The sequence below is a fragment of the Pomacea canaliculata genome, linkage group LG2 (assembly GCF_003073045.1).
Source record: "Pomacea canaliculata isolate SZHN2017 linkage group LG2, ASM307304v1, whole genome shotgun sequence".
Taxonomy (NCBI): Eukaryota; Metazoa; Mollusca; class Gastropoda; order Architaenioglossa; family Ampullariidae; genus Pomacea; species Pomacea canaliculata.
The window spans coordinates 25,382,111-25,409,193 of NC_037591.1; the positions used below are offsets into that span (position 1 = coordinate 25,382,111).

At 43.8% G+C, this 27,083-nt stretch overlaps 1 protein-coding gene across 1 annotated transcript in view; it reads right to left on the bottom strand.

Moving 5' to 3' along the window:
* LOC112556494 (CUGBP Elav-like family member 3-B) overlaps positions 1 to 27,083 on the bottom strand; it is a 204,510-nt gene that overhangs the window by 132,206 nt on the left and 45,221 nt on the right. Inside the window, 1 exon segment of the mRNA XM_025225554.1 lies at positions 15,763 to 15,845. Within this exon segment, the coding sequence (XP_025081339.1) occupies positions 15,763 to 15,845 (83 nt within the window).

The following is a 27,083-nucleotide window of genomic DNA, read 5'->3' on the forward strand; positions in this document are numbered from 1 at the left end:
GCTTCTTTTGTAGGAATACACTGCAATTTCCTCTTTGTGGTATATTTTTCCGGTGACATTTTAGAACGGAGAAAATAAACAACTCACCGTAATAACACACTGATCGAATGACCAAACCATGATCGAAGCGAATATTCTTGACGAATTTGGCGATGATTGATAAATGGCATTGATTTCGAGGAACACGCAGTCAACCCCTCCACCCAAAACACGCACACACCAACACATTGACATTGTACTTTACTTATGAGGTGATAAAATATTCTACTTTTATATCACACTCTATGTGAACGCTCACTCATAAAACTGTTCACACTGTGACTTGGTCAGACCTAGAGCGGCAAGAAGGATGATGGGAAAGAAGTGCCAAGCCAACTCGTGGACGTAGGGGGATGCTTCAGAAGAGGGTGCAGGTCGCCGGAGGGCAATATGGAGGCTGAAGCCCCTTCAGACGTCCATCGATCTCCACTAAATCTTCTCACAACTTTTGGCGCGGCTAAGACAGGCTCACTGTTTCCGCCCGCAACGCGATCTTTTGGTCACACAGGATTAGGGCCCTCGTCTTGGCATCCACGAGCTTGCTATCGGATAACGGGGCAGGGCTTCTCCGACCCCTCCATCAACCCTCCCCGTGTGTGTGTTTGTGTTTGTGTGTGTGTGTGTGTGTTTGTGTGTGTGTGTGTGTGTGTGTGTGTTTGTGTGTGTAAGTGCTTGTGTGTTTGTTTGTGTGTGTGTAAGTGCGTGTGTGTTTGTTTGTGTGTGTGTGTTTGTGTGTGCGTGTGTGTTTGTGTGTGTGAGTGTGTATGTGAGTGTTTGTGTGTATGTGTGTGAGTGTGTATGTGTGTGTGTTTATGTGTGTGTTTGTGTGTGTGTGCGCGCGCACCGCTATGAAGATATACATATTGTTCTCTGAATGAATGTTCATTTAGGTTAGCGCTCCTGAATGATGTGTATCTACATCCCTCTATCTCTCTTTCTCAACCTTTTCTCCCCGTTACTCTTTTATTAGCTGTTCGTCCTTTTGTTCGCGGGAATTAGTGTGTGTGCACATTGTGTATGTGTGCATGTATATGTGTGAGCGCGCATGCATGTTTATTCGTGTAAACATGTCTATCACTACATTTCTACTTCTTTCCTGTCGTCATTTATCTACCTCGACCATTTATTTCTTTGCAATCTTTCATCTGTCGACAGTCATTGCGTCTTACACTGATCTTCTATTTTCATCTCACTGACGGGATAAATAACTACTTAAAATGAAATTTTAAGTAAACTTCTTTACTTGACTAAATATGCATCTTCACTAAATTGACTATAATTCTTTTTCTTGAATAGCTACGCATTTTGTTTACTGGAATCAAGCCTCCATTAATTTCATAACCACAAACAACGACGAAACACGACGGTGGGGGTAGAGTTTGGGAGGGGGAAGATAAAGATTGATTCGGAAGACCCCTTGAAAGTTGTACGGGTGACACAGAGGTTAATTCTCCTTTGGCCAAAGATGGGTTCTAGACGAAATAAAAAAAACCTCTAGAGAAGGGAAAAACACCAAAACGAGATTTGATTGTAGAGAGCGTTCACCCAGAAAGGATGGATACTTCTTTGTTCCCCCATCCTGGGGTCCATACTGAGATTGCTGCCTTTGTACATGTGCTGCTTCGTCTCATCATTTTAACACCATGCTCCTTCCCCCAAAATATCCCTCCTTCACGGTCGTCTTTTCCACTCCACCCTCTTATCTCGGGTGCACTTAAAAATTAAAAAAAAAAACACCAAAAAATAAACCCATTCAACAATGTTTTTATTTATTATTATTATGATTGTTGTGTTCAAACATACCTGACAAACACACTTTTTTAAATTGGTTGGGGAGGAAGGAGGACAGAGAAGTGGGCGCTGGGTTTGAAGAGAAAATTATACAAGCAAACTTCACTGAGGGTTTTTGTGATGCGTGCCTCGCGCACCGGAAATCGCCGGCATCTCAAGAGTACTTGGAGCCTGTAACCTTTGCCTCAGAGATCTGTTCGTAAACTGGTGTGAGAGAGAGAGGGAGAGAGAGAGGAGAGAGTGTGAGAGAGAGTGCCTATCAGGGTGTTTTTTGTGAAGAAGTACTCAGTGGGGAAGTTTACTGTTTACGCCTCTTTTGCGGGTGGGCAAAGAAATACAAAAAACACAAGATCCGTGTTTCGTGTCTCCTGTGAACACTGGTCGAGCTGTATATAAACACACACGTCACATAACAGCTGAACCCTGTTTCAATGCAGCAACGGCGACGGACCCTCCGTTTCAGAGTTTACCTCCTTCTGCCCTGTAGACCCGGGGTGGGCCTCCACCGGGGTAGCGGGGTGGGGACGAGAAATGAAGCTTAAGTACGACCTGGAACCGTGTGCATGAATGAGCAACAGTTGTAAATAAGCTGAGAACATCTCCCTGAGACCTGTTAGCTCCATCACGTGACAGGTCTGAAAGACCTGGGAAAAGCCTAGTTTGTGATTTGTTTGTCTTACCGCACAACGGGAGCAAATGATACGCTGATGGCGTCACTCCCGCTGCCGGGTCATCGCAGCCATCGATCCACAAGAACGAGAGAAATATGAGTGTTTGACTTTCTAAATTAGCCACAGCTTTGGGGACCAATAAAAAAAATTGCGTCCGTGTGGGACACAAAGATAAGAAAGCATGGCCTGAACTGAACTGCCTTCATTTGTGATTGTGTGGGAGTGAGAGAGAGAGAGAGTAATAATATGTACACATACATCTCATGTGAACAGACACAAATTCAATCCCTTGTTGTCTAATATGGTTTCACATGTTGTATAATATGCCTTAAGAGGGAATATGGTGAATAATAAAACATACAAGGTCTGGAAGAGAAGAATGCTAAAGGCACTACCCAAAGATAGCATCTCTCCTCTCCGCTCCTCACGTGTTGTGAATAGGAATCTCAGGTATTGACTCCCTCTAGCGGGCAACTGTCAGCCCAGTTCCACTTCCGCTTTGGGGGAAAAAACACGGTGTCAGACGAAGAAGATGAAAAACGCGTTTCTAATACTGTAGTTCGTGAAATGACGATCACATGGGAGGATGGGTGTGTGCAGATTGCTTCCCAGCTTCTCTCTTTCTATCCTTTCCGCTTTACTCTCGGCAAGTGTGTGTGTGCGCGCGCCCACGCGAGTTCTGATGCTGTGCAGGTGTCCGGGCTTTACTAACTTTAATTGAGAGACTTGCGAGAGAGGTGTGTATGTTTGCAGATCGGCAATTTTCTCATTACGCTGCCAGGGAAATTAGTGCCACTAGAGAGGTAGTGCCCCCGCGGACGTTTGCCAATGACGCGGAGGAATATACAGGCCACTGTAAAAGGGTCACGTGGCTAATCGTGCGCATGCACAGTTCTAAGTGTAATCAAATCATCATCATGATTGTCGTCTCTCGTGGTAGAGATGCGAGGAAGAACTTCAGGCAAAAATCTGGACACGGACATGCTTTGCTGGCGGCTGTGTGTTGAATGTCTTGAACGAGTTTCAGTTGTGTCGTCGAGGTGCGAGAATACAAACATGGCAGTGATGAAAGAGTGCTTCGTTTGGGTAAACAAAAAACAACAATTCCCATGCTCTTCCTCTCTCACGAAACGCCATGACAGTTCTGGTGAAAGGAACTCCTGCGTGTCATTCTGATGATATAAGTGGACAGGATGCAGACTATGATGTCATTGATGTGGACCAGGTGGGAAAACTGCGGGCATGGTACAGGTGGTACAGGTGGGTCTGCTTAGTCGCCCCTGTCCAGATACCTGGCTAAGATTTCACACCTGACGGCGGCTCTGGAAATCTGTTGGAACCAGTAGCTATCGCTAGGAATGTTATCATGTTGCTATAACCTCACTGACGGAGCAATAGCCATTGTACAAACAGACATTGTACCACTCCCTACTCTTTGTCACTCTTCTGTGTGAGAGAGAGAGAATGGATGGGAGAAAAGCGTTACACAGTCTGGAATTGGTCTATGCAAAAGTATTCTGAGCTACCACACTTAGCAGGATTTTTTTTTCTCCCTTTACTACTTTTATTGTCATTCGCTCTTTCTGTCCTTTGTCGGCCAGAGCTGTCAGCATTAACACAGACTACTACCGCCCGCAACACCACCATTGCCAAATGCTACTATTTGTCACAAATGGAAACAATTGGTCGCCAAGAAGAGTGCTTTTGATAAGTCTTTTTTACCAACTACGATAGACCAGGGCTAGAAAATGAACCTAGTTTAACATCACACTAATGATGGTGTGCTTCTGACAATCGTTGCTGAAGGGTTGAGTTTGAGTGAAGTGTGAGGTGCGACTGTATTTCGTTTGATACTCATGTTAGCTCCCAAATTCTCTCTCTACTGTGAACAAAAGGCTCTTGCATCGTTTCTGCTCATTCCTGCGATGAAAGTTCATAAAATAATTGGCCTTATTATATATTCTTCTCATCCTACCCTTGTCAACAACCTGTTTTTGATGCAGGTGGAATAAAATATTACTTAATTAGTCTAATTTGGTTGACAGCAAAGCTTGCCTCCTTCTGTTTTTCTCTTGACTCGATCTCGCTGATTGCTGGGATATATGGCAAAACGTACAGTTTACCTAAGAGAAAAACCCACAGACAACGCTCCTGTACAATAAACAGTCCGCGCATGCCAAACAGACGCCAAGAGGAATTAGCGGTGAGAAGACTGTGGATAGGTTGGAGGGGCTGGAAGGGAGAGCACTGGCAAAGAAAATACCTTGGGAGAGTACAGACATTTGCGAGTAATGGCCCGTGCTCACGTCACACTCGCTCTGCAGTCAGAAGTCGAGCTTTGCCAGGTGAGGCAGGTGAGGCGTCCACCACACCAGCAGCAGCACCACCACTCCATGGCGGCCTCGGCAGCAACTCGGGGAGGAGAGTTGAAATGTTTGGAAGATGTGCGTCCTGCAGAGTCGAGCGGTTGGCCTTGTTGTCTCTCCTGTTTGTAAAGAAGTGGTCTGGAATCGCGCTCGCTCGCTGATTGGTTCCCTCCCTTGGCATTGCACAAATGTCCAGAATAACATTTTGTCTAACTTTTAGAATCTCCTGTAGGAAGAGAAATGTTCTGAATGAAGTATTTTGAAACGGTCCTGACGCCATCAAATACTTTCTTGGAAGTCCAGATAGGTCAGATTGATTTCATCAACAAATTCCAAGAAGTTTAATGTCTGTGGTCTTTGTTGATTTCTTTGGTCTTTAATATTTTTCTGGCTTTGTGCGATGAAGAGGGCATTCATATTTTAAAGCCGGTATCCATAACTACCGTGTGCTACGGGATCTTTACACGAACGCTTTATAAAGATCTGGAAGAGCAGTGAACCGCACAGGTGATTTTGTGGTGTTGTATTATGATGTTACACCAGTTTCATGAGATGTTATACTGATTTAACGTAAACGCAGGGCCAGTTTCAGGTATCAGACATGTACAGAGACTTCCTGTCAAGAGTAACTGCAATTAAATGTATCATAAAATTAGCGATTTGGCGAGAAACTGTTGGCAAAAGAAATTTTAGGGGTGAGCTTGCTTAGTGAGGTTGATAGAGGTAATATTTGTGGGCGAGTTCTTTGAAGTTTGTGAAACAACCAACACAGGACTGCTTTTCCTTTACCCACACGTGTACAAGTATTGTTTCACACGATAACACGACAATAACCGTGAAAATAACAATGAAAGAAATAATCCAAGGAAAGGCACACCTTATCACCTTGCATGTGGTCTTTTAATAATTGGGCGTGTCTTTTGCTGTTCAGATGTTTTTATTTTAGTTTGGTTTGCTTTGGCGCTGTTTGCTTGGCTATTAGCAAATTATAAGTAAGCCGGAAGTACTGGCTTGATCAAAAGACAACAACAGTAAACAAAGACGACGACATGCCAAAGAGGCCTCAACATTCCGCTGATTTATGTATAGCTGTTCTGAGGTATGCTAAGCTATACCTGGAGTCTGTCTCTTCAGCGATCTGTGCTTCTATTCATTGTGACCATAATTTGAAGAGAGAGCTTCGTGCAATTAGTATGAAGCAAAAGTGCCCGACCGTTAAATAATTTCCCTCCAGAAGGGTGTTTCCGAACCACTGGGCAGGAGAAGGGGATAGAATGTACGAATTCGCCACGGCTAGTCTATAAAGCTCACAGGGTGCACGCCTTCCTTCCTTAGGTCCCCTCCTGCTCTCCTCCCAGTGGGCGGGCACGCGTGGAGTCTAAGCCAGACATGCGTGCAAAGATGTATTAGGCCGGCGCATTCGCAGTGCTCAACACTCCCTCTTCGGGTAATATGTTAAAATGGGGCCAGGGATGCCCTCAACATCCCGCGAAGCAGCAGTTAATCTTCTGACTGTGCACGTCAGCAGGATGCGTTCTTTAATTTGATTTAAAACTTGGGACAATTTTTTTGGGGTTAGAAAATTTCGGGTCGATCCGAGGCTGGGTGGTGTCGGTTGGTTGGTATGCCAGGTTTGGCGGCACAATTGTCGGCCATACACGGCGACTACAGGATGGCTTCCGTGCTGGCACGCAGAGGCCTCCATATCCAAAATCGTTACTTGCCGAATATTCCTCCCCATTCCCCAAACCCACTCTGTGAAACGGAATATTATTAGGCAGCGCTGCCACACTGCTGGTGCTTCAGACTAATATGGAGGATTAATCACGAAGGAATCTTAAAGAAGAAAGAACCGTTAATCTTGAAGAAGATGTACGCTGATGTTGAAAAACTGATAACCGTGTATTAGGCGATGCAACCAAGGGGCAATACTGAAAAGGGAAGGTACTGAACGGGATTATAGGAAGGCAGGGTTGAAAGGGAAGGGAAAGGAAGAGAAGAGGATTGAACGGACAGACAAGGAGGTTGGGAAGAAAAGGCTGGTTGCGGATGATTGAAAGAGTGAATTTTTTTTTTTTTTGAAAAAAAGGATTTGGACGACAAAAAATAAATAAATAAATAAAAGAAACCCAAACATCCCAACATTATAGAGCGAGAATGCGAGCATGCATATGTGTGTGTGTGTATTATGTGCACAGTACATGTATACAGATGCGTTAGCCATGCTCTCAGAATATATATATATTTTGTGAATAAACTTTTTCGTAAACCAAAATAGTATTAAACGAAGAAGTAATTATAGTTAATGTTTCTAGGATTTTTATGTCAGGGGAAGGGGCATTGCCTTTGTCAGATATTCAAGATTCTTGATTCAAAATTCTTCCCCGTGTTCCAGACAGGATTTCCTCGCTGTGCCTGCTCTTCACCACTTCCATTTTGTGTCCTGGTCTGGTCGTCCTTCACTCTATGCCCCAGGACCTCGTGTCCTAAACCTTGTCCTTCACCGGACCTGACCTGGTAACCTGACCCATTCGTCCTTCCCGGTATCCAACCTGGACACCTGACCTTTCTGTCCTTGAACAGCCATGCATCCTCCCATCCTACTTGGAGACTCCCATTACAAAAAAGCCGTAAAAAAGGGGAAAAACAGAAGATGTAAACTAATGAAGACTGCTGGTTCTAATCACGAGCTACAGCGACTGCAACCACAGCACGCCAGGTCTGACAGCCCCACCGTCAAGCTTGGCAGACCTGTGATGCGGCTGCCTCAAGGCCCCGGATGTATGATGGTGCGAAGACGGGTGCAAGGTGACGGAGACAGCACGGCACGCTAACACGGTGGGGTGGAGGTAGCGGTCTTCCAAGGCGGAGGAGGGAGGGAGAGATGAAGACCAGGATGAGCAGGAAGGAGACTGGAGGCGTCCAGCCGAGTAGCGTGACTATCATTTGTCATTACTGTCTCAGCTAAGCGTCTGATGGTGAGCAGTGCTCACGGTGTGTGCCCAGTACCTACCTCCAGTAAATTGGACTGGCCGTTTGGGCGGAAATTCATTTTGGAAGTGGATTTAATTGCCTGTGCCGCTGAGCTCTGTTAAAAGGTTTTCTCTGATAATTGAAGTTGAAACGTGGGAGGGGGAAGGCTTATGGAAGATAAGAGAGAGAAGAGTGAGAGAAGAAGGGATAAACTGGAGGTACTGATGATTGATGTACTTTCTTCTAGTTTCTAACCTTGACATGCGAAATGTACACAAATGCACAAACAGACAGTCAGGCACACAGAAACGACCTCATACACATTTATATCTTAACATATCACACAATCTTCTTCTTTCTTCTGTCCTCTCTGACAAATGAACATTTCCAGCTATGCACAATTACGCAATTTTCTGTGTAATCTGTCAACAAGATAATCCAAACATCGCTTATCAGGGAGGCCGCTGTGATAATAAAGATACTTCACTCCACAACAAGGGACTTTCGTGGAGTTTTAAAGAGAATGTTTCAATGCTGTAAATGTACAGAGTATGCTGCCAAGATAATCATAGTGCATGTACTACACATTCATCAGTTACTGGCACAGGGTAGATAACTGGATGGGAGAAACGAAAGGAAAGAGAAACACTGTTAGAATGAAAAAAAAGAAACAAAAAAGAAGCCATCATTTTATATTTGTAAATAATAATTATATATTTTATATTCATGTAAAATACGAATATTTCAATGTGTTTTAATAGAACGTTATTTGGTTTCCAAGAGACCTTACAGTTTGACTTTATTTCTGCGATGAAATCAGCCATTCAAGACCTTATAGGTAAATCAGGCCAAAGTGAAAAGAAGGGTAGGACAGTTAACACGGACTCAATGGGACATTACAAAAAGCGGAGAGGCAGAGATAATGTTGCAGGGCATCTTGCAAGCCGTCTGATGTAGCACTGGAATACCCAGCATGCCTCTGACAGGGACCAACTTCCAGTCTTGACACTACAAGACAGGAAGACCAGCGATGGGGGATGAGGTGGCGGCTACAAATGAAGACTGTGTGACGTCAGAGGCGGAACAACGCATTGCATGCCGGATAAAATTAAAGAGTTCCGCAACGTAAAACATGGATCCCCTGTTTGGGTGAACAAACATGCGTGCAGGGGACAAATGAGTCTTGTGAAGTAAGGAAGTGGTAACTATTGCGTTTTTCTTGAGTTTCTGTCAGGATTGATGGTCTTTAACCTCGCCTACACCTTATTTATTGCAGGCGTGGCAGGCTGCATTCACACAGAACTTAATGACATCAGTGCGTGCAGACCATTTATTTATACGTGCAGTTGTACTACATTAGTGTGGATTAAATATATCAGTGTATGACACTGGGAACTTCCAGTGATGGGCTTAACTTTCAGTGCTCTGGTCTGTGTCAAAAACAGAATTAATGTGTATGGAAAATTTAAAAAAAAAGCGGAAGAACGAAAAAAACAACAACACGTAGCATGACAAGCTTAAAGTTTATATATATATATCTTTCTCACTCACACACCCACACAGTGTAAGCGGGAACAGAGAGGGAAGCGACTCATAGAAGAGGTGTGAGGTAAAGTGTTTTCCCGTATAAAGTCAGGTGCTGGGTATGTAAGGGGGTTAGGAAGACCTGAGTGTGAGCAGGTACGCCTGTCCTCGACTTGCCCCGCTTAGTAGTAAGAAGGCTTCCTGCACGCCGACCCACGCCGACCCACGCCGGAACCACTCAGTCCAAAAAGCCGCTGCCGGATGGAACACCTGTCTGTCCTGGCAGGAAGACGCTATGATAATATTCACAAGGCAAGCTCCTCCAGCCTGCCACGTGCCTCGCTCTTCACAGAAACAAAACATGACCTCCCTCCGCACACTCGCGCTCCCTCCTACCCTCTGCTCCTCCGCCCCTCCGCCCCTCCCCAGACCGTGTGTTTGTGTAACCTGACCGCGGCTACAAGCAACCACACGTCACCCTGACTTGGTAAGTTTAGCCATTTATTCCATCGCTTACTCCCGCTTCACACTCTCGGTCACACTCACTAATCTGTGTAACAAGGGTAGGACACACACCCTCCAATGTTATTAAATCCTGATGCCCCCACTTTATGATCGATGGGTTGCCGTCCCTCCCGAGTATCGTGAAGGGTCGATGGAGGTGAACGCTCGAAGACAAATGAAACAAGAAAATGAAGGAGAGACACAATGACCATAGGACAGAAAAGGACATGTAGAGAGACTGAAGTAGACATCTTTATACGGGTATTTCCTCTTTCTTCGATTATCTGCCCTGACACGTCTGCTTGGTGTTCACGTACTGAATAAGTGCTGGCGCCATCGTCCAAGAAGGAGAACAGAGCAGCATTCAGTAGCTACATATTAACTTCCTGCACAACAGTGAAAATATATTTATTTAGCTGCTGCGGTTTTGTTTGTTTGTTGTTTATTTCTAGAGTGACAGTTACTACTCAGCATCTGCACAATGCTGGCTGCGCATGCTTAGAATTTCGTTCATTAACTCTTGGAATGTCTGTTCATCTGCCGCAGTCACCTCCATTTTTCGTCGTCTTTTTTTGTTTCTCACCTGGCGCATGCCGAGCCAAACAGCGGCGAGAAATTCTGTTACATCACGCAGTAACACCCACTGCTACTCAATCCTGCAGTAACGTGCGCAATACACGACATATAACATCATTACACCCTGCAACCATGTCCCTAGTGTATGACGTCAAATACTGTTAGCGTCAGGCATGACATCCACGATATATGACGTCGAATGTTATTAAATCCTGTAGTGACGTCTGCGTTCATAACGTCAAATACTGTTAGCGTCAGGCATGACATCCACGATATATGACGTCGAATGTTATTAAATCCTGTAGTGACGTCTGCGTTCATAACGTCAAATACTGTTAGCGTCAGGCATGACATCCACGATATATGACGTCGAATGTTATTAAATCCTGTAGTGACGTCTGCGTTCATAACGTCAAATACTGTTAGCGTCAGGCATGACATCCACGATATATGACGTCGAATGTTATTAAATCCTGTAGTGACGTCTGCGTTCATAACGTCAAATACTGTTAACGTCTGGAGTAACATCCACGATATATGACGTCCAATGTTATTAAATCCTGTAGTGACGTCTCCAGTACATAACGTCAAATACTGTTAACGTCTGGAGTAACATCCACGATATATGACGTCCAATGTTATTAAATCCTGTAGTGACGTCTCCAGTACATAACGTCAAATGCTATTTAAACCTCCAGTGACTCCACGAAGGAAAGGTTACTCGCTCCCTCCCCATGAACCATCAAACAAGACTTCTTTGATTGCTCTCCTCTTGATTAAAAAACTGCACGTGGGTTTATTTTCTGGTCGGAAACCCAAGATGTGCAGCACTGTTGTCGTCTTCTTCTAATGCGTAGGCTTTCTGGGGAGGAGATTGAGTTAAGCCAGGCTTCGCGTGATGAAGTGTGCTCACTTTGCACTCGTTGGAGTTCGTCCAGAGTGCAGCAGGAGCAAGACAACGCTCACAACACAAGCGGGTTAGGAGAGAGGTGGAGTGGAGGACGAGGGAGTGGTGGGGAAGGGAGTGCAAAGGAACGGTGGCCCTACAGGTTATTTCTCCTGGACACGACCTCGACATCGGTAAGGAGAACAAGCCCCAGAGGCTCCTTCCATAAACCGCGAAGGATAAGTCGCAAATGCCGCTTTGAAGGCAAACAGGGTTGGGGGGACCAGGTAAGTGGGAGGGGGAGGAGATTTTGCCGGGGTGTAGTGGGGAGGGGACACGGCTTTAAACAAAAATGCAGAGCAGGCAGAGAACCGGAGGTCATTGGCGAGGGGAGAGAGAGGTAGGTTGGGGAGGAGGGGTGGACGGGAGGGTTGCCGCCCGGTACAAAGGAATTTCTTGTTAATACGCCGATCGCTTTGCACTGTGATCGATATTTGCATCTCGCGATTCAAACAGGGGTCACGTGACAGTGACCCTGCTCACAAGTGAAGGCAGCGGACGCTGAGAAATGCACCGACTGAGTTGTAGTCAGTGTCGCATGCAAATTGCAGAAAGGACTTTAGAGAACAGTATACTTTGACATTTTGTTAATCAAGGCGTCGTCGGCATGAAAAAGCCTTTGAATACATGGTGATCTGAGAGTGCATTTTTGACAATAAAATACAAATGAATTACTTTCCTTAGATAGGAAAATTATTGTATCTACACATGTCATCGCTCACGCCAGTCTATACAGACGGATATATTATGGAGTCCATGCGGCAGTCCTGGTTGGGATCTTTGACTCGGGGCAAGATCCTGTCAGTTATTGAACAATAATCACAGTCTCACTTTCGATTTGCTTCCTGCAGCCGTACCTTCTGTCCATGTTTCCCTTCTGAAACTTATTCCGCGTATCACGTGCTTTACCATTGTGCGCACGCCTCTCCGTTCCTTGCCATTAACAAAAAGAAAAAAACAAACCAAAACCAAATTAAACTTTCCACTTAACTTTCGCGGTTCGCGGGTGTTGGCTGGATTTGTTAATAAGCGTCTTTAAGTGTTCGCATCCTGGAATTTCTTCACAGTGAGTCGACAAAAAGAATGAAAAAGTCTGAGGAGCTCAAAGCTACAACGTCTGATGTCTTTTTCTCTAAGGTTCTGATTTACCTTCAAAGACTTCATCAGGAACAGTGAACAACTTCATCATTCACCACCTCTACCTGCCTTCCGTTCGGCAAAAGGTTTTGCTGATAGTTTAATTACTACAGGTACAGAAACATTGAGCAATGACAGTTTGCCTTGTCCTGGACTGTATTCTGGTCACGCATAGAGTCAAAAGAGTTGGTTTGTGTGCAATTTTTCTCTTTCACTCCTCTTACCTGTGTGTTTGTCAGCGTGCATGTGTTTCTCTGCACGTGCTGACCATAATTCCCAGATGCAAGCAGCTTAAGACCTGACGCGAGAACTCTGGCGGTGGGTGCCTCGCTCCTGTCTTCCTGCTGTCAAAATATCTAGCTTTGTCAGCAAGCTCATCACCCTTAAAAGCATCTCCAAACCGAAGAGCATTTCAACGAGGCTTGAGACATGCAGTGGCACAGAGGATGCAGCCATCACGAGCGATACCGTCTAGCGGAGGATACAGCCACAACAGATCATGAAGATGATGCTCTGCTCAGACCCCGATGGAAGACAGAGCAAGGAAAGTGTTTTGTGCTGGAGAAGGGCAGACAAATTTTGGCTGATCTCCTGCCCCTGTTTTTCTGCCCCTGATTTGCTTGTACGTAAGGGGAACAGCAGCTAAAAGATTTCTGGGAGGAGTGGGTGGTTGTGGCGGTGGTGGTGGTGGTGGGGTTGAGGTTGAGGCTGAAAGTCGAGAGTTTTGCTGTCTGAGACGAACTCTCTTGAGTTGACATTTCATTTCGCAGCTTTTTTAAACTTTGAGAGGCGTCGTCGCAGTTGTAGGGTTTGTCTAAGCTTCACTCTCGACATTTTGTCTGACACGCATGAATTGATCTCTCTCTCTCTCACAGACACACAACTTCAGCAAATACTTGTAACTAATTATTAATTAAGCTGAGCATATCTGTTTTTCCTTTCAGAACGATCTCGTGTAGTAAGCATCTCCAACAACTGCCAACAGTATGTCTGCGGACACCGAGACTGTTGACAACATTTTGACTTTTTGAGAGAAAGTAGGGGGACAGGGGTTGTTGGGTAGGGGGTAGAGGGGTGGAAGGGAGCAATGGAGACTTCTTAATGCGTCGAAACGTGCAAATAGCCACGTGATCTCTTGAGGCAATCTTCCCCGGTCATGGTTATGGTTTCACAGGATGTCGTCTGCTTTCAGTGTATCTCAGCTTCTCGCTCAGCTGCGTGTTTGGTCCTCTGTGCACACGCACACTCCTTCCTACCCGGCACCGCCACCCGCCATTCCCTCCCCCTCCCCCTCCCAACATCTTCCGAAATGCTTCGCAACAGAAGCAAATCTTCAAAAGGACTGCTAGACAAGAATCTTTTCAAGGAGCCGTGGTTGCTATGGTAACGAAAAGGTGATCGATAGCGGCTAGATTGAGCATTCTGACAAGGAGGGCGTTGGGGGGAGGGGGACGGGAAAAACCTCCCTGCTGCTGCTCTTTCGTCGCCGACATCAGGGAGAGCACGCGCCTCCTTGCCACCAAAAAAAATCTTTTTTTATAAAAAAAACTCCCCCTCCCTCACGGTGTGTGGCTTCTCGCAAGGGACTTCGTCTGCTGGAAGCCAACCTTTCAACGCTACAGACACACTGACAAACAGCATTTTACCTGCCTGTCTACTATCTTCCTTCCTCACTTCTGTTTGTTGATCAGTGACAACATTTTGTGACCTGCGATAGGTTTTCATTCTCATCATCACATATCTCACAAACACTTTAGGACTTGTTAACGTACCAAGAATTGCTCGCCATCAAGACTGACCACTCGGTTTGATGAATTGATTTCAGTCGTTTTGTGTGTGTGTGTGTTGTTGTTTTCTCTCTCTAAAGGGTGTGTTTATGCCCAAGAACAGCTCCGCCCATTTTCCTTAAAGTGCGACGAAAGGAAAGCCATCAATGCCAGAATGTATTTAAATCGACATTTCTACAACCTCGCTTTCAGTTTTATAAGAGTCAGATAATGTCAGACAATACGACATGTAATGGAGACCTGGTTTCTTTCATTCTCTTTTATGAAATATTTATTTATACATGCATTAGAAATGACTCTGAGATGTCCTTTGACCTTTTGTGTCCAAACGATTTAGGGGATCGTGACATGGGGGCATGCACAAACAAGTTTATAAATGAATTACCAGCAAAGAAAGGTTAAATCCAGCCACTGGAAGGGGACTGAGCTTGGGGGGTTGGGGGAGAAAGTGTAAAAGGCTGACTGCTGGTATGGAACGTGCATAAAAATAATTAAACAAAAACTTCACACGCACAGATAAATTGAAAGGTTTCTCAGCAACGCTTCCTTTGGCAGGGCCAGACCCTAAAAACTACGCAGATTAACAGCTCGATGTGGAATTTTAAATCTTAATATTCGAGTACGAAGTCCACGGAATAAATAAAAACTGCGAATAAATGAAAATTGCAATGATGAGAGCGAAAAAAAGAAGTTCAAAGACAGGATGGATGAAGGAGATGGCGTCACCATGGGATTGTATATGTATGCATAGTGCAGCTCCGATCCTGTGAGTCTTTGCAAAACATTACGGTAATGAACTTGTTAAAAAATGCACTTAATTAATTTGCCCTGATCACATGCAAAATATTAGGGCAATGAACTTGTCACAAATAAAATTACATCTACTGACTTTGCCTCAGAACATTCCACAGAGGAAAAAATTAAAACGAATAAAGGTAAATGCTCAATATTAAAGGTAAATGTTCAATATAATATACATATGTATAGATGTTTGTGTGCGTGACTATGCATATTATAGTACCTGAACTTGCAGACTACCTCCGCCGAAAGATACTCTAACTTCACTTATGAGAAAGTAAAACACACGCAGTAAGTACACAGCATCAAAACTGAACTTTAAAAAAAAAGTATCTTAGTTGAAAAAGTTGTGAACATGTGTCTGTAGAAAGGGATTTAAACTCAAATCATGAAAACAAAACACAGACACGAAGGGACAAGATGTAAGCCGATTTGTTGAGCACAGTGCTGAGGAAGATGTCAAAGATAATGTCTCTGACGAAAACAGAACAGACAAAAAAATAAAGTTGCTAGACGTGCATTATGGATAATGACAGGAAAATGGCGAATTAACTGAAAAGCAGAGAAGGAGTCAGGCACCACAGCAGCTGACTAAGGATAATGTCCAGTGCTGACGGCGAGGTACTGGATGAGGTAAGGCGGGTACTCACCCCGGGTAGCGTCTTCTGCTCGTGCAGCGCTTGCTGTGCAGTGATGGCACTGTCCCGGTTGCAGTAGGTCAGAAAGGCGCAACCTGTTATAACAGAAAGGTAAAGGGTTTAGGTTCGTATCTCAGGGTGGGCAGTGGGTAGTAAATGTCTGTATAAAAGATGAAAATACATATCTAATCACAGGGAGACGATTATGTGATGAACGTGGGTGAACAGTGAGTGTCTGTGGATTGTTGTTAGGGTTATTAAATATTTAAACTTATTTTAGAGCAACACCTAGCCTTGCTGCTTATAAATGCCTGCAGATTTAGTTTATAAGTCTGTCAGTAAAGAAACCAAATTGCAACCAATCAACCATGAAATTGCTGCTTTGTTGCTCAATCAACCGACCATCAAACCCACCGGCACAAAACACTATCACAGCAAAACTAAATATTTGGTCCAACGGCGATGCATTTAGTGTGCTCACAGTTACAAAATGTAAAATTAACGAGGCGACAAGAAACTTTGCATGTCTGGCTAAAGATCAGAAGGATGTCAGCGGCATCAGGTTACAAAGAACACGAAGTGATCAGCGCATGATGGCGGCGACAGGGAGGCATGAAACCCGTTTTACACGGGCTTGCTCCTCATTGTGATTTCATGAACAGATGCCTTGTTCGTGTGCACTTATTTAACACTGTGCATGGTAATTTCACAGCTTCTAGTGATCACATTCACATCCCCCGGCCAGGTTTGTGATCGGTACGGTAATGAACAGTTGGGTTTATACCGAAAACGTTTATCGTTTATCACATGCACGGCGCCAAGAATGCGCTCACAAACACGCATGAACGCTCACAAACAAGCATGCACAAGCATAAACGCATGAACTCAAATTTCCAGCAGGCAACAGAAGGAATCTAGACACAAACACACACACACACACACACAAATAATTCCTTTGGACCGACAGAATTTGTAGGAAGGGAAGAGCAAACACGCGGTAGTCGGGTGGGTTGGGGTGGATAACCTGCACTTGGCTCTCCCCCTCCCGATCTGTGCTCATAGGCCAGTTGTTGACCCTTATTAGCACTTACGCTAAGGCACGTGACATATTTAAGACCTTTTGTATTTACTAAAGACCCGCGAGGTTTACTGAAAGCTTCTAATATGAGGAATGTTTACTCAAGGCTTGTGGAGGTTCTTCCCAGAGCCGTGACGTTTACTTCAGGCCTGCGACGGTTATCTTACATCTGCCACATTATAATCTTCGCTTCACTTAATAAGTGGCATTTATCATATTTAAAATTTGTATTTACTCGTCCCCTCTCTGCAGACATTCCTTCATGCACTGAGATTAATACAGCCGACTGCATCCCTGGCTGAGATGGCCATCACCTGCATTTCGCCGGGACACAAAGGTTAAATCCATATTCCAGATGACTATAGACAGAGGAAGATAGCGCACACAAGAGAAGGAAGAAGATATGAGACTGAAGTACACTGAGGTCTGGCAGCAAGAGGCTAAAAATAGACCAGCACGCTGTGCATGACGGGAGCTCCTGCTTCAAGACGTAAATAAGTCGGTTTTTTTTTCAAAAAAACTATCTTACGTATTAACTCTTCTTCCGCCAGATGTGAAGAAATTAATCCTACATACTTCTCTTTCTTCAAAATAAACCCCTCTCCAGATGTTCCTTCTGCATCTTAAATTGAAGTGGACACAAAATTGCAGGAAAAAATTCAAGGGAACCGGCTCCTTCAAAAGAAAATTGAGGAAGAAATGTGGAAAAAAAGCATAGCCTCTTTCACAAAAGTCAGTGAATCATAGAGTTGAGATGCGCCGCCAGATGGTTGGAGGGTTTTAATGACATTTTGGGGTGGAATGGTGAGTGGCAGAAGGTAACAGACTGATGCATGGATTTACAGACAGGAAGCTTCAAACATTTTTCGGGAAGCACAAAAAAAGGTGCAGGTAAATGGGTGAAAGATAATTTTTATAAGTGAAGTAAGTAAATTCTATCGCAAAAAAGCATCTACTGGTGAATGCCAGTGCTCGACTGCCACCGTAGATGCTTTACACCAAAGTAACTCTACCCATTCTCATTTTTACCTCGGTTTCAGCGGCTTTCTGCTTTCTCTGCATGAACAGTTAACGTTCGCTCACCAACGGAAACACCTGCCTGTGTTTTTCGTGCATCCTGTTTTTCTCCTGCGTCTCCGCTAACCGCAAAATTTTTCAGAAAAATAAACTGAACAAGAAAAGCAACAATCAGAGGCAACACAGGACATTAGTCTTTGACCTCATCTTGCTGATTGTGTATATATATTCTCATCTAAATTACAACAGACTGTGGCAAGCACACAGTGGTGAAACTCAGAGCAGGTAGACAAACGCGGTGGTCAACTGTTCAGACAGTTTAGGAAACCTAGTGTTCATGTAGAAGTGAACATCAAGTTGATGTTGACCCCGGGGTCACACTGATGATATAGTTTACTGCACTCGTGTGTATGTCTGTGTGCTTACGCGCCCGCAGAGGTTGATACTCATACGTCAGGGTTCATGAACCTTTTTTTTTTTTTGCTGTTACTTGTTGACGACGACGACAAAACGAACAGAATAGTTAAAAACAAGATTCAGTGCTTTTAGGTCGACTGGTCACACGAAATGAAGGTTCAGGCGTACGAGAATAACGAGCAGGTGAAGGTAACGGAAGGCATCTGCAGCAAGTCTTGGAGAAAGCTATAATTAAAACTACATCCACAAGCAGAGCACAGGGAAGTTTCTAGAAGTTTCTGGTCAATTTGAGATAGGGAAGAAAGAGGCAGTGGCATTAAAAAGTCCAGAACTCCTGGGACTCCTGTTTGTGGAGTGTCTAGAGGAGACAGACCAATTTTGACATTTATTTTCCCTGTAGATGGGTGGATTGATGAAGGGAGGGATGAAGGCTCTGTCTGTGTGTTTGTGTGTGTTTGCAAGTGTTTGTGTGTGTTTGCAAGTGTTTGTGTGTGTTTGCAAGTGTGTGAGTATGCATGCCTGTGTATACGTGTCTGATGGAGGGGATGGGGATAGGGGCGGAGCATCCTGCTTGTCGTCGCCTACATGGGAGAACAACCGGACGCAACACAACTCCGTGGACCTGCCACCCGATAAAAGGATTTTGCACTCAGCTTATTGTTTTGTTCCGCCAGGGAACTGTAACCATCTGCCAAAGCATGATATGACCTGGACAGGTCGACAAGACTGCGCATACGCTGGGGTGACCCAATGGGGTAGCATCAAATACGCGCGCGTTCGTGAGTGTGTGTGTGTAAGTCTGTCCGACTCACACTAGACTTGGTGTCACGAGGAAATGGCCAGAAGAGGTATTGTCAGTCGGCGTCCACAAGAAATGTCTTAAATTAACGGAGAAACACAAATTTATTATGAGTGGTTGAATTGTTTATTTTATTGATATTTTATTTGTTCTTCCGCGCCCGCGAGCTTACACACACACAAATTCGCTGACGTGGTAGTTAGACTGTTCCTCCATCTCCACAATCCAGTGCATTAACATTAATAAAAGACTTTAACGAATTATCCAAGGATTTTTGAGTGTAAGACGAGTGTAAGGTAGATCATTGCTGGACGACTTCATCCCCGTGTTCTGAGGGTGGATGATGCTGATCGCCTAGTGTCAGTCCGCCTCTGCCTCACATATTCTTCTTTTATTGCTTCGAACCTAAACGCCCGTTGTCCTGGTGAACCACTTGCTCAAAGAGCGGTTTATGGCCAATCGATGTGTGTGTGTGATAATGTTTCTGGCGGCAACAGTTACAAGTCGGTTCTGGTAACAAAAGCCACAAACGTCAGAATGTAATTCCTTCATCTCTTAACCCGAGGTGAGAGGTCAGCGAACTAAGCCAACGTTACTGCCATCTGAGTGTGACCACTCTTGATAACCTGGCTACATGATAGGAGTCCGCATGGCGACGCCATGACGCCAGCATTTTGTAGCTGAAATGCAGACTTTATTTCTCAGTAGCTGCTTAGTGGGAAAAGTTGGAAAACGGCGAATAGTAAACGGGATTCGGTCTGAACACATATCTGGACTACAAGTACAAAGAATGTTCTTGTCGTCGTCGTGTCGTCGTCGTCGTTGTTGTTGTTGTTGTTGTTGTTGTTGTTGTTGTTGTTGTTTCGTTCTCTATTTACTTCATTTCATTCAGTTTATTCTTTTGAATATGCGGCGTAAAGAGCTGTTACGTACTCGTAAGGGTTAAGTGTAGACGTTAAAGAGTTCGACCACTTCGTTGATCACTTTTTTCGAGCGATCCGGGTCAATGACGTCCAGGGGACTTCACAAAGTCTCTAATCATCGCCACAAAATCTTATCTCTCAACGTACCAGAGACTGTCCATATACATCGCCTTAAAACACAAAATATTGTTAAGGATAATGAAACTTCTTACCACAGTCGCATTAGCAAAGTTTAGAACAAGTATGTTGAGCAATCAACTCGCGTTATTTGCTGTTGGTGCTGCTGATGAGACAGAGGGGGTCATGGAGGGCAATTTTTTTATTTCTAGCATCGGGTCAAACATTGTCATGGCGCAATGGCTACTACCAGTCATTACAAGGAGTTTCGTGCTTGTAAACCAAATATCGGATCGTGGTGCCGATCGCCGCACGTGCATGACAGAAGCAATCACGTGCACGCGCGAGCTTGAGCGGGAATCAATGACGTCACTAGCCGGGTGAGGTAGGGGGGGTGAGGTGGAAAGTGGGGAGAGAAGGCAGAAACAGGAAAGTCACCGGCGCCGATCATTGGTGTAAGTAAGAAAACAACAAGCACGCGCACGTCACGTGGGCAACTATTTCCCGCCATGTTTGCTGCCAGTACCAGACGCGTTTTACGACGCTGCGTTTGAGCGCGTGTTGTAAATCTGTCCGCCTCTCTTTAGTTCGTTTGAAGCGGTCGTTTGTAGGAGACCCACCACCCTTCCCCGGTGTGAGAAAAACCGGAAGTGATACACACACTGTCCTCCTCCTCCTCCTCGTTTTGATTCTTCTTCTTCTTCCCATCCTCTCCCTCCTTCCCTTCCAAGACAGTAGGAAAATGAAGTTGGTGAAATGGACAAACGTAGTTCCGACACCCTGCTAACATCTTATCGCCGTTCATCAACGTTTATAAAATTTCATTTCAAAGAACTAGGTCTGAGGTCTTTTTATAAAAATGTTCCGTTGTGTTAAGCATCTCTTTCATTAAAAGAAACAGAAATACCTTTTCAGAATGTTTTTTCTTCGTTCTCGCCTTCCATTCTCCCCTCAATCACTTTGTCAGTTAGCCTCATATGAGTTTTAATTCTGTGTTCAGGCAGGGTTGGATGCAGCGTTTAAACATGATAGGATAAAGAATGAGATACAATGTATTTATTCTTCCACCTTATTGTCTTCAAAGCTCCCCCACTCTTTCATTTGCCGTCCATTTTTTCTCTCTCTCTCTCTAACATGTTTCCTGCGTATTTGTTTCAAAGATACTTTTTCACGGTTTTTTTAACTGAAGCAGACTATTCTAAAGCTGCTGCATTTCACGTTTTTATGTTTTATCCTAATTTTTTTAAGTAGGCTGTCTCCTTTCCAAAGATCCATAATCGTTCTTTTGGAGCTTTAGGGATTCTAAGATTACAAGACCATCGAATTAGTGAGTTAGGCGGACAGCACCGTCCACCGTACATGAGAAAAAAAAGAGACTGAAAGAGAAATGAAACGAGAGAGTAATACTTGATTGCAATAAGAGGTGTGAAATTGATAATAAGAAATGGCAGTAGTTAAAATATGTATAAGCAGATATAACTGATATGAGATTGAACTGTTAAAGGTCAACACAAGCGCTCAGTGAAGAAAATCGCTGGAAAAAAGAGCATAAAGTATCACAAAAACATTTTCCGGTGATTTTTATGACAAAGAGGTACGAGAACTATTACATTAATGTTGTCTTAAATGTTCTCTTAATCACAATTGGATTTGTCGAGAAAACAAAAAATGAGGAAGGGTGGTATGCACAGCGTCGTCTGCATTGGAAGAGGAAAGATGACATCCTCGGTGAAAGACAACAGACCAGGACAAGATATGTTCTGTTAATGAATGTTCACTCAGATAGAGTTTGTACTCATTGTCATGTACCATTGATACTGAATACAGACACCAGTGGATTAAAATTGTTCAAAGATCTGTGTATACATATCTCTTCTTTATTCAAACAACATCAGTCGTATCCTTCTCCAGCTGAGAGCTATACACAACTGACAGTGTGAGTCTCATTGATGTGCCTGCTCCAAACAGCTATAAAATGTAACAAGCGTATAAAGAGCATACACGAAAACACGTACGAGTAAGTAAATAATAAATTTTGCATGCAGCTAAATGAGGAAGAAATACGTTTTCTAGATCGATAAATATGTATCAAAATTTTATGTTGGATTTTTAATGTTTTAATTTTAATTCAGTTGTAACTATAAAATAATGATTGCAATGCTTGAGATGAACCCTCTATCAAATAAAAAATTTACAGGAGTTTACTTTAGATGAAAGCACATTTGAAATGTGTTTATATTTTATTACCAATAATGCAAATTGAGAAATTAACTTTAATGCCCCCACTTAGAAACAGAAAATTAAAAATAATAATACAACCTAGAATGCAATGGCCGTAATCGTTGCTCATTAAATTCGATCTGGTAAAAATTTACTCCAAGTTTGTCGAGTGAATTTTAAATTTTCTAAAAACTCTAACTTAAGGGTTCAATTTAATGTTGGATAGGATTGTTTACCAACAGAGGCTCAAGATTCTGTGGCAATCGTTTTCTGAAATACTAAAGGAAAAAAAGCATCACATTCTATTTACCATTACAAGATTTTTTACTTATATATCGCGAGTGCCCATAAAATACACGAAAGTTATATTGATATGCCAAAAGTGTTCTGAGAAGGCTTCTGTATTTAGTCGGCTCAGCATCCATCTAAGATGAGGCACTAGAGCAAAGCAGATTCAGATCGAAGAAAGAAGAGAGAAACCAGTTCTTGAGTTTGTCGATCAAAAGACATTTGTCAGCGTGCTGAGTCAAGAGAATATCCGGCTTCATTCGATGCAGTGAGTTGCAAAATACCCTTCAGAAATGATTATTGGTGGACCCTATCCTTCTCTATTTGTTACACAAGCTCTGGGCACGGATATTTATTGCAGACACTCACAGGCACTCACATTTGTCTTGACAACCGAATCCTAGTGAGCAGTCACTTAAAGAGATAAAGGAAGCTTGAAAATTGGAAAAAAATATCAGGCTATTGGCAGAACTAAAATCTCCAGCATGAAAAAGGCATTTAAGTTTCATTTCCTGGCTTTCCGGACAGAAAACTCTTATAGAGGAACTCTGGGGACCTTTGAAAGCGGAAATAAAAGACATTAAGCAGCCTTGTTATTCGTTCGTTTGAAGTTGAAGACCAAAGGTTTTTGATGTCTTATTCTGAGGATTACAGCTGATGAAGTTAGGTAATGGTCAAGCAGACAGACTTACTTACATACAATATAAGCTTTAAAAGTTCTACTACAAGTTTAAAATTCTTGACAGAATCCGATCTATTGTTGCAGGTTCTACAGGTCCAGTAGCCGAGGTTTAAAGATGGCGGCAACAGTTTCACAGATGTCCAGTCTGACGATGAGGACGTGACAGTCCTTGGTGATGGCGGCTGTCGCAACTCGGTCGATGAACACAAACATTTACAGGCAGGAAGACAGATAAAAGAAAGATTTTAAAAAATAAACATCGACAGAACTGCATGGACGGTTGTGACGTCTGATGCAGACTCCAACGATTTCCCAGACGTACCAAAGCGTGACGCACCGAGTGACAGTTCTGAAGTTCTCAAGGTAATCAATCTTTGGCGCAAGAAACATCTTCAGGAACAAAGGTCTTTGAATGTGAATGTCTTCAGCTCTACCCATCCCTTCCTGCAGTCTTGCTTCTCCAAGACCAAATGCTTGTTTTGAAAAAAAAAACCGCGGACGTAGCTTCAGACATGCAGTCTGGCATGTCTAGATCGGTCGTCCGGGCGCAAATTATCTTCTAATTTAACCGAAAATTACAGACGCATAGCAGCCGATAACATCTCGAACACGTTGGAGGAGGAGAAGCAAGTGAGGAAGATTCGCAGTCGGCGAGTGGGGAGGACCGCAGGAGGCTGTGCTCACGCCTCAGTGGCGGCAAATAACGCGGGATAACAAATGGCCGGGGCACGGGGGATCTGTCAGCGTGCAGGCGGCTCCACGCACGAGAACGGAGGGTCAAGGTGCAAAAAAGAGGGACAGAGTCTGGGGGGATGGGGAAGGTGAGAAGCGAATCATGCACGCTTACATTCCAGGTACAGGCGTCATCAATCCTGTCTTTTTTTTCTTCTTCTTCCTTTCTTTTAATGCATCAGTTGTCCGTCATACATGTCATGGATTGACTTGATGCATCTGGTGCTTATTGTGCGTCAGACGTCCGTCAGAATGTCAGGTGTAGACATGATGAATGTGGTCTTTTTGTGTATCAGAAGTATCATGTAGTGACTTGATGAAGATAGTTCTTTTGTGCGTCACACTTCCGCTCTGCACGTCACAAATACCAGCGTCTAACGTCTGTTTCAGGTGAAAAGTTTTCATTAAGTTTTCCCTTCAGTGTTTCACAATAAAACTTGTATCAAAAATATACTTATCGATGAGATCTATGTGAGGTGTCGTGCTCTCCTACACACAAAGTTAGGCAAAGTCGACAGCTTTTGTGTTTCATTAACACTCAAACTTCATTATAGAATCCTTTCCGTTTTCTCAAGAACGTTGGGTTATGAATTCAGCATGTAGAATTACAGGTAGTAACAAAGGATTACTAAAGTAAGAAAAATATAAACAGTAGTTCAGACGAACCCTTCGCGTTACCCATGCAGGGAGAGTCGAGAAAACTATTAATCGATAGCCAATCATCAAAATAAAATGCATGAAAGCCGTTACGCCAGAAAAAAACAGTAATCGAATGCCATTACAGAAAATGAACCAGGTGACGCTACTAAGGAATGCTGGGTACAAATTCTAAAATGTCTGATGAGCATTCAAACTTACTAACAGACTTTCCTGTCCTTTTGTCTGGATTTTTGTAAGGCACAGCTTGAAGGGAGACAACTAATAACCTAATGGCTAATTGTGTCCAGGTGTGTGTGTCTGTGTGCGTGCCTTGCACGTATGAGTGACCACATTGATGTGCGTGGGTGTGTGTGTGCTTGGGTGTATGGGTTAATGAGAAAGAAAAGGAGTTCGATTTGAAAGATTACTGTCTGGTTCCGAAGTCTGAAGTAATTTTTGTCACGATGTCACTCTCCACATCATTCGGCAATGTCTTTGATGTAATGGTTCTCTTTCCTTTTATCTTCTTTCTTTCGCTAATCAATCTTTGGCATGGGGGCTTTTGTTACAGAGCTTGTGATTAGTCTTCCTTTTGTTTGAGATTTTCTGGGGAAAAGTGTATGTGAAGGGATGGGAGAAGAAGGTATACAACAAGGTGGCTAGCTGCTTACGTCTGTAGAGAGATCGGATACACTAAGTGGCAAGTGTGTCTGTGGTGAAGTGAACCTACCAAAACATTTATATCGTGATGCTTATATATGTATCCACACACACTCACACACAAAGTGGCAGAGGTATGTGTGGTGAAGTGAACCTACTAAAACATTATCTATTTACATCCTGCCTGCTGATATATATATAAACCATCTCTCTCTCCCATTTCTATCCTCTCTATTTCTCTCTCCCCCTCTCCCTGTCTCTGCTGGAGTAATAGGTTTTATCGATCAAGTCCTGGAACGAGGCTATTCTAGCGTTCGATGCCGTCTGACCCAGTCATCCGGGACTACGCAGACGCGAGTTTTGTATCCCTTCCGGTCAAGCGCATGGTGGCCACGGACCACTGCATGCTCAGGGGAAGACAATAGCACCGTGCCAGCCCGGAGCACCCCGCCCTGACAAGGCCATTGATCAAGAAACTAATTATTCCGCCAAGACCTGGTCGCTGGTAACGTATCGGCCTCGTGGTGACGTACACGAGTCGCGGGCTGGGAACTACTATCTGCATTCCGTCTGCTGGGGCCCCGGCTGAAGAGGTCTTCTGGACAACGGCCAATGGCCAACGGTTGGTGGGGTGCAGCTTCACGGGAGCGGAAGAAAGGAATTGAGGGTGGGGGGTGAGAACGTGCGAACAATGGGACAAGAGTCGAACCTCAGGTATGTCTGCTGGCGAGGTGCCAGATCACTCAAGCAAATCGCGATTACGGGTGTGCGATTGATTGCCAGCTGGCTCCTGAAAACTCTTGACGTTGGCAAGTACAATGTCTGACAACCATTTCTTCTCGGTTCAACACAAACAAACTTTACTGAAGACTGAAAGAGTGCCGGCCCTATGCTCCTCAAAGGAGCAACAAGGAACAAACTAAAAGAGTTTACTTTTTCATTGCATGTATGTATGTAGTAATGTGTCCAATTTTCCTCATTTAAATATATGTAAGCGTAGGTGTATAGTGTAATTATTATCTGCTCTTCAAACCACTTTTACAGAGGCGTTTTCATTTTGCAGGACAGTCCCATCATTGACTCTCAATACATGCCCGCTGTACTGACTTTTTTTTTATCTGGACTTACGATTTCTTAAAATGAGAAATGGTAATAAACTGAAAGTCCTCTCAATCTGCTGTGTAAAAAAAATATTGATTTGTGTATTTATCATATTTTTCCATTTTTCTCTCCCTTTTATTCACACACACACACACACACACACACACACACACAAGAGCGCATGCATGCACACGCGCGCGCCATCACACAGTTATATGTGTGTTTGTATTTGAAATGTGTCAACGAGATGAACATTCTGCTCCTTAGTTCTTCACCACATCTGTGGTGGTGTTGGTAGGGTTGGGTGGGGAATAAGGGAATTGAGCCTTAAAGTGACGTCACTGTTCGTGATACACGTTCCCCGTGCAGCAGCGCGGGTCGATCTCGAAAAGAAGTCCCTGGCAGAACCTCGAAAGAGGAAAGTGTAGAAAGGATCTCTTTTCAGTTGCCGGCTCTTAATACAAATTGATTGCACAAACGCTTTTAGGTTTACTTTTTCGGTAAAATCAATTGGATAACATCAGAGCAAGTCCGCTAACGTCACTTGACTTTCAAAAAGCAGTTCTTCCAAGCGTTTTTATCGCTCTCTTGTATCAGACACCTTGTTGAAGAAGGTCTTATTGAGTTTACGTTTCCTGGCGGGTTTTTGCACCCCAAGCA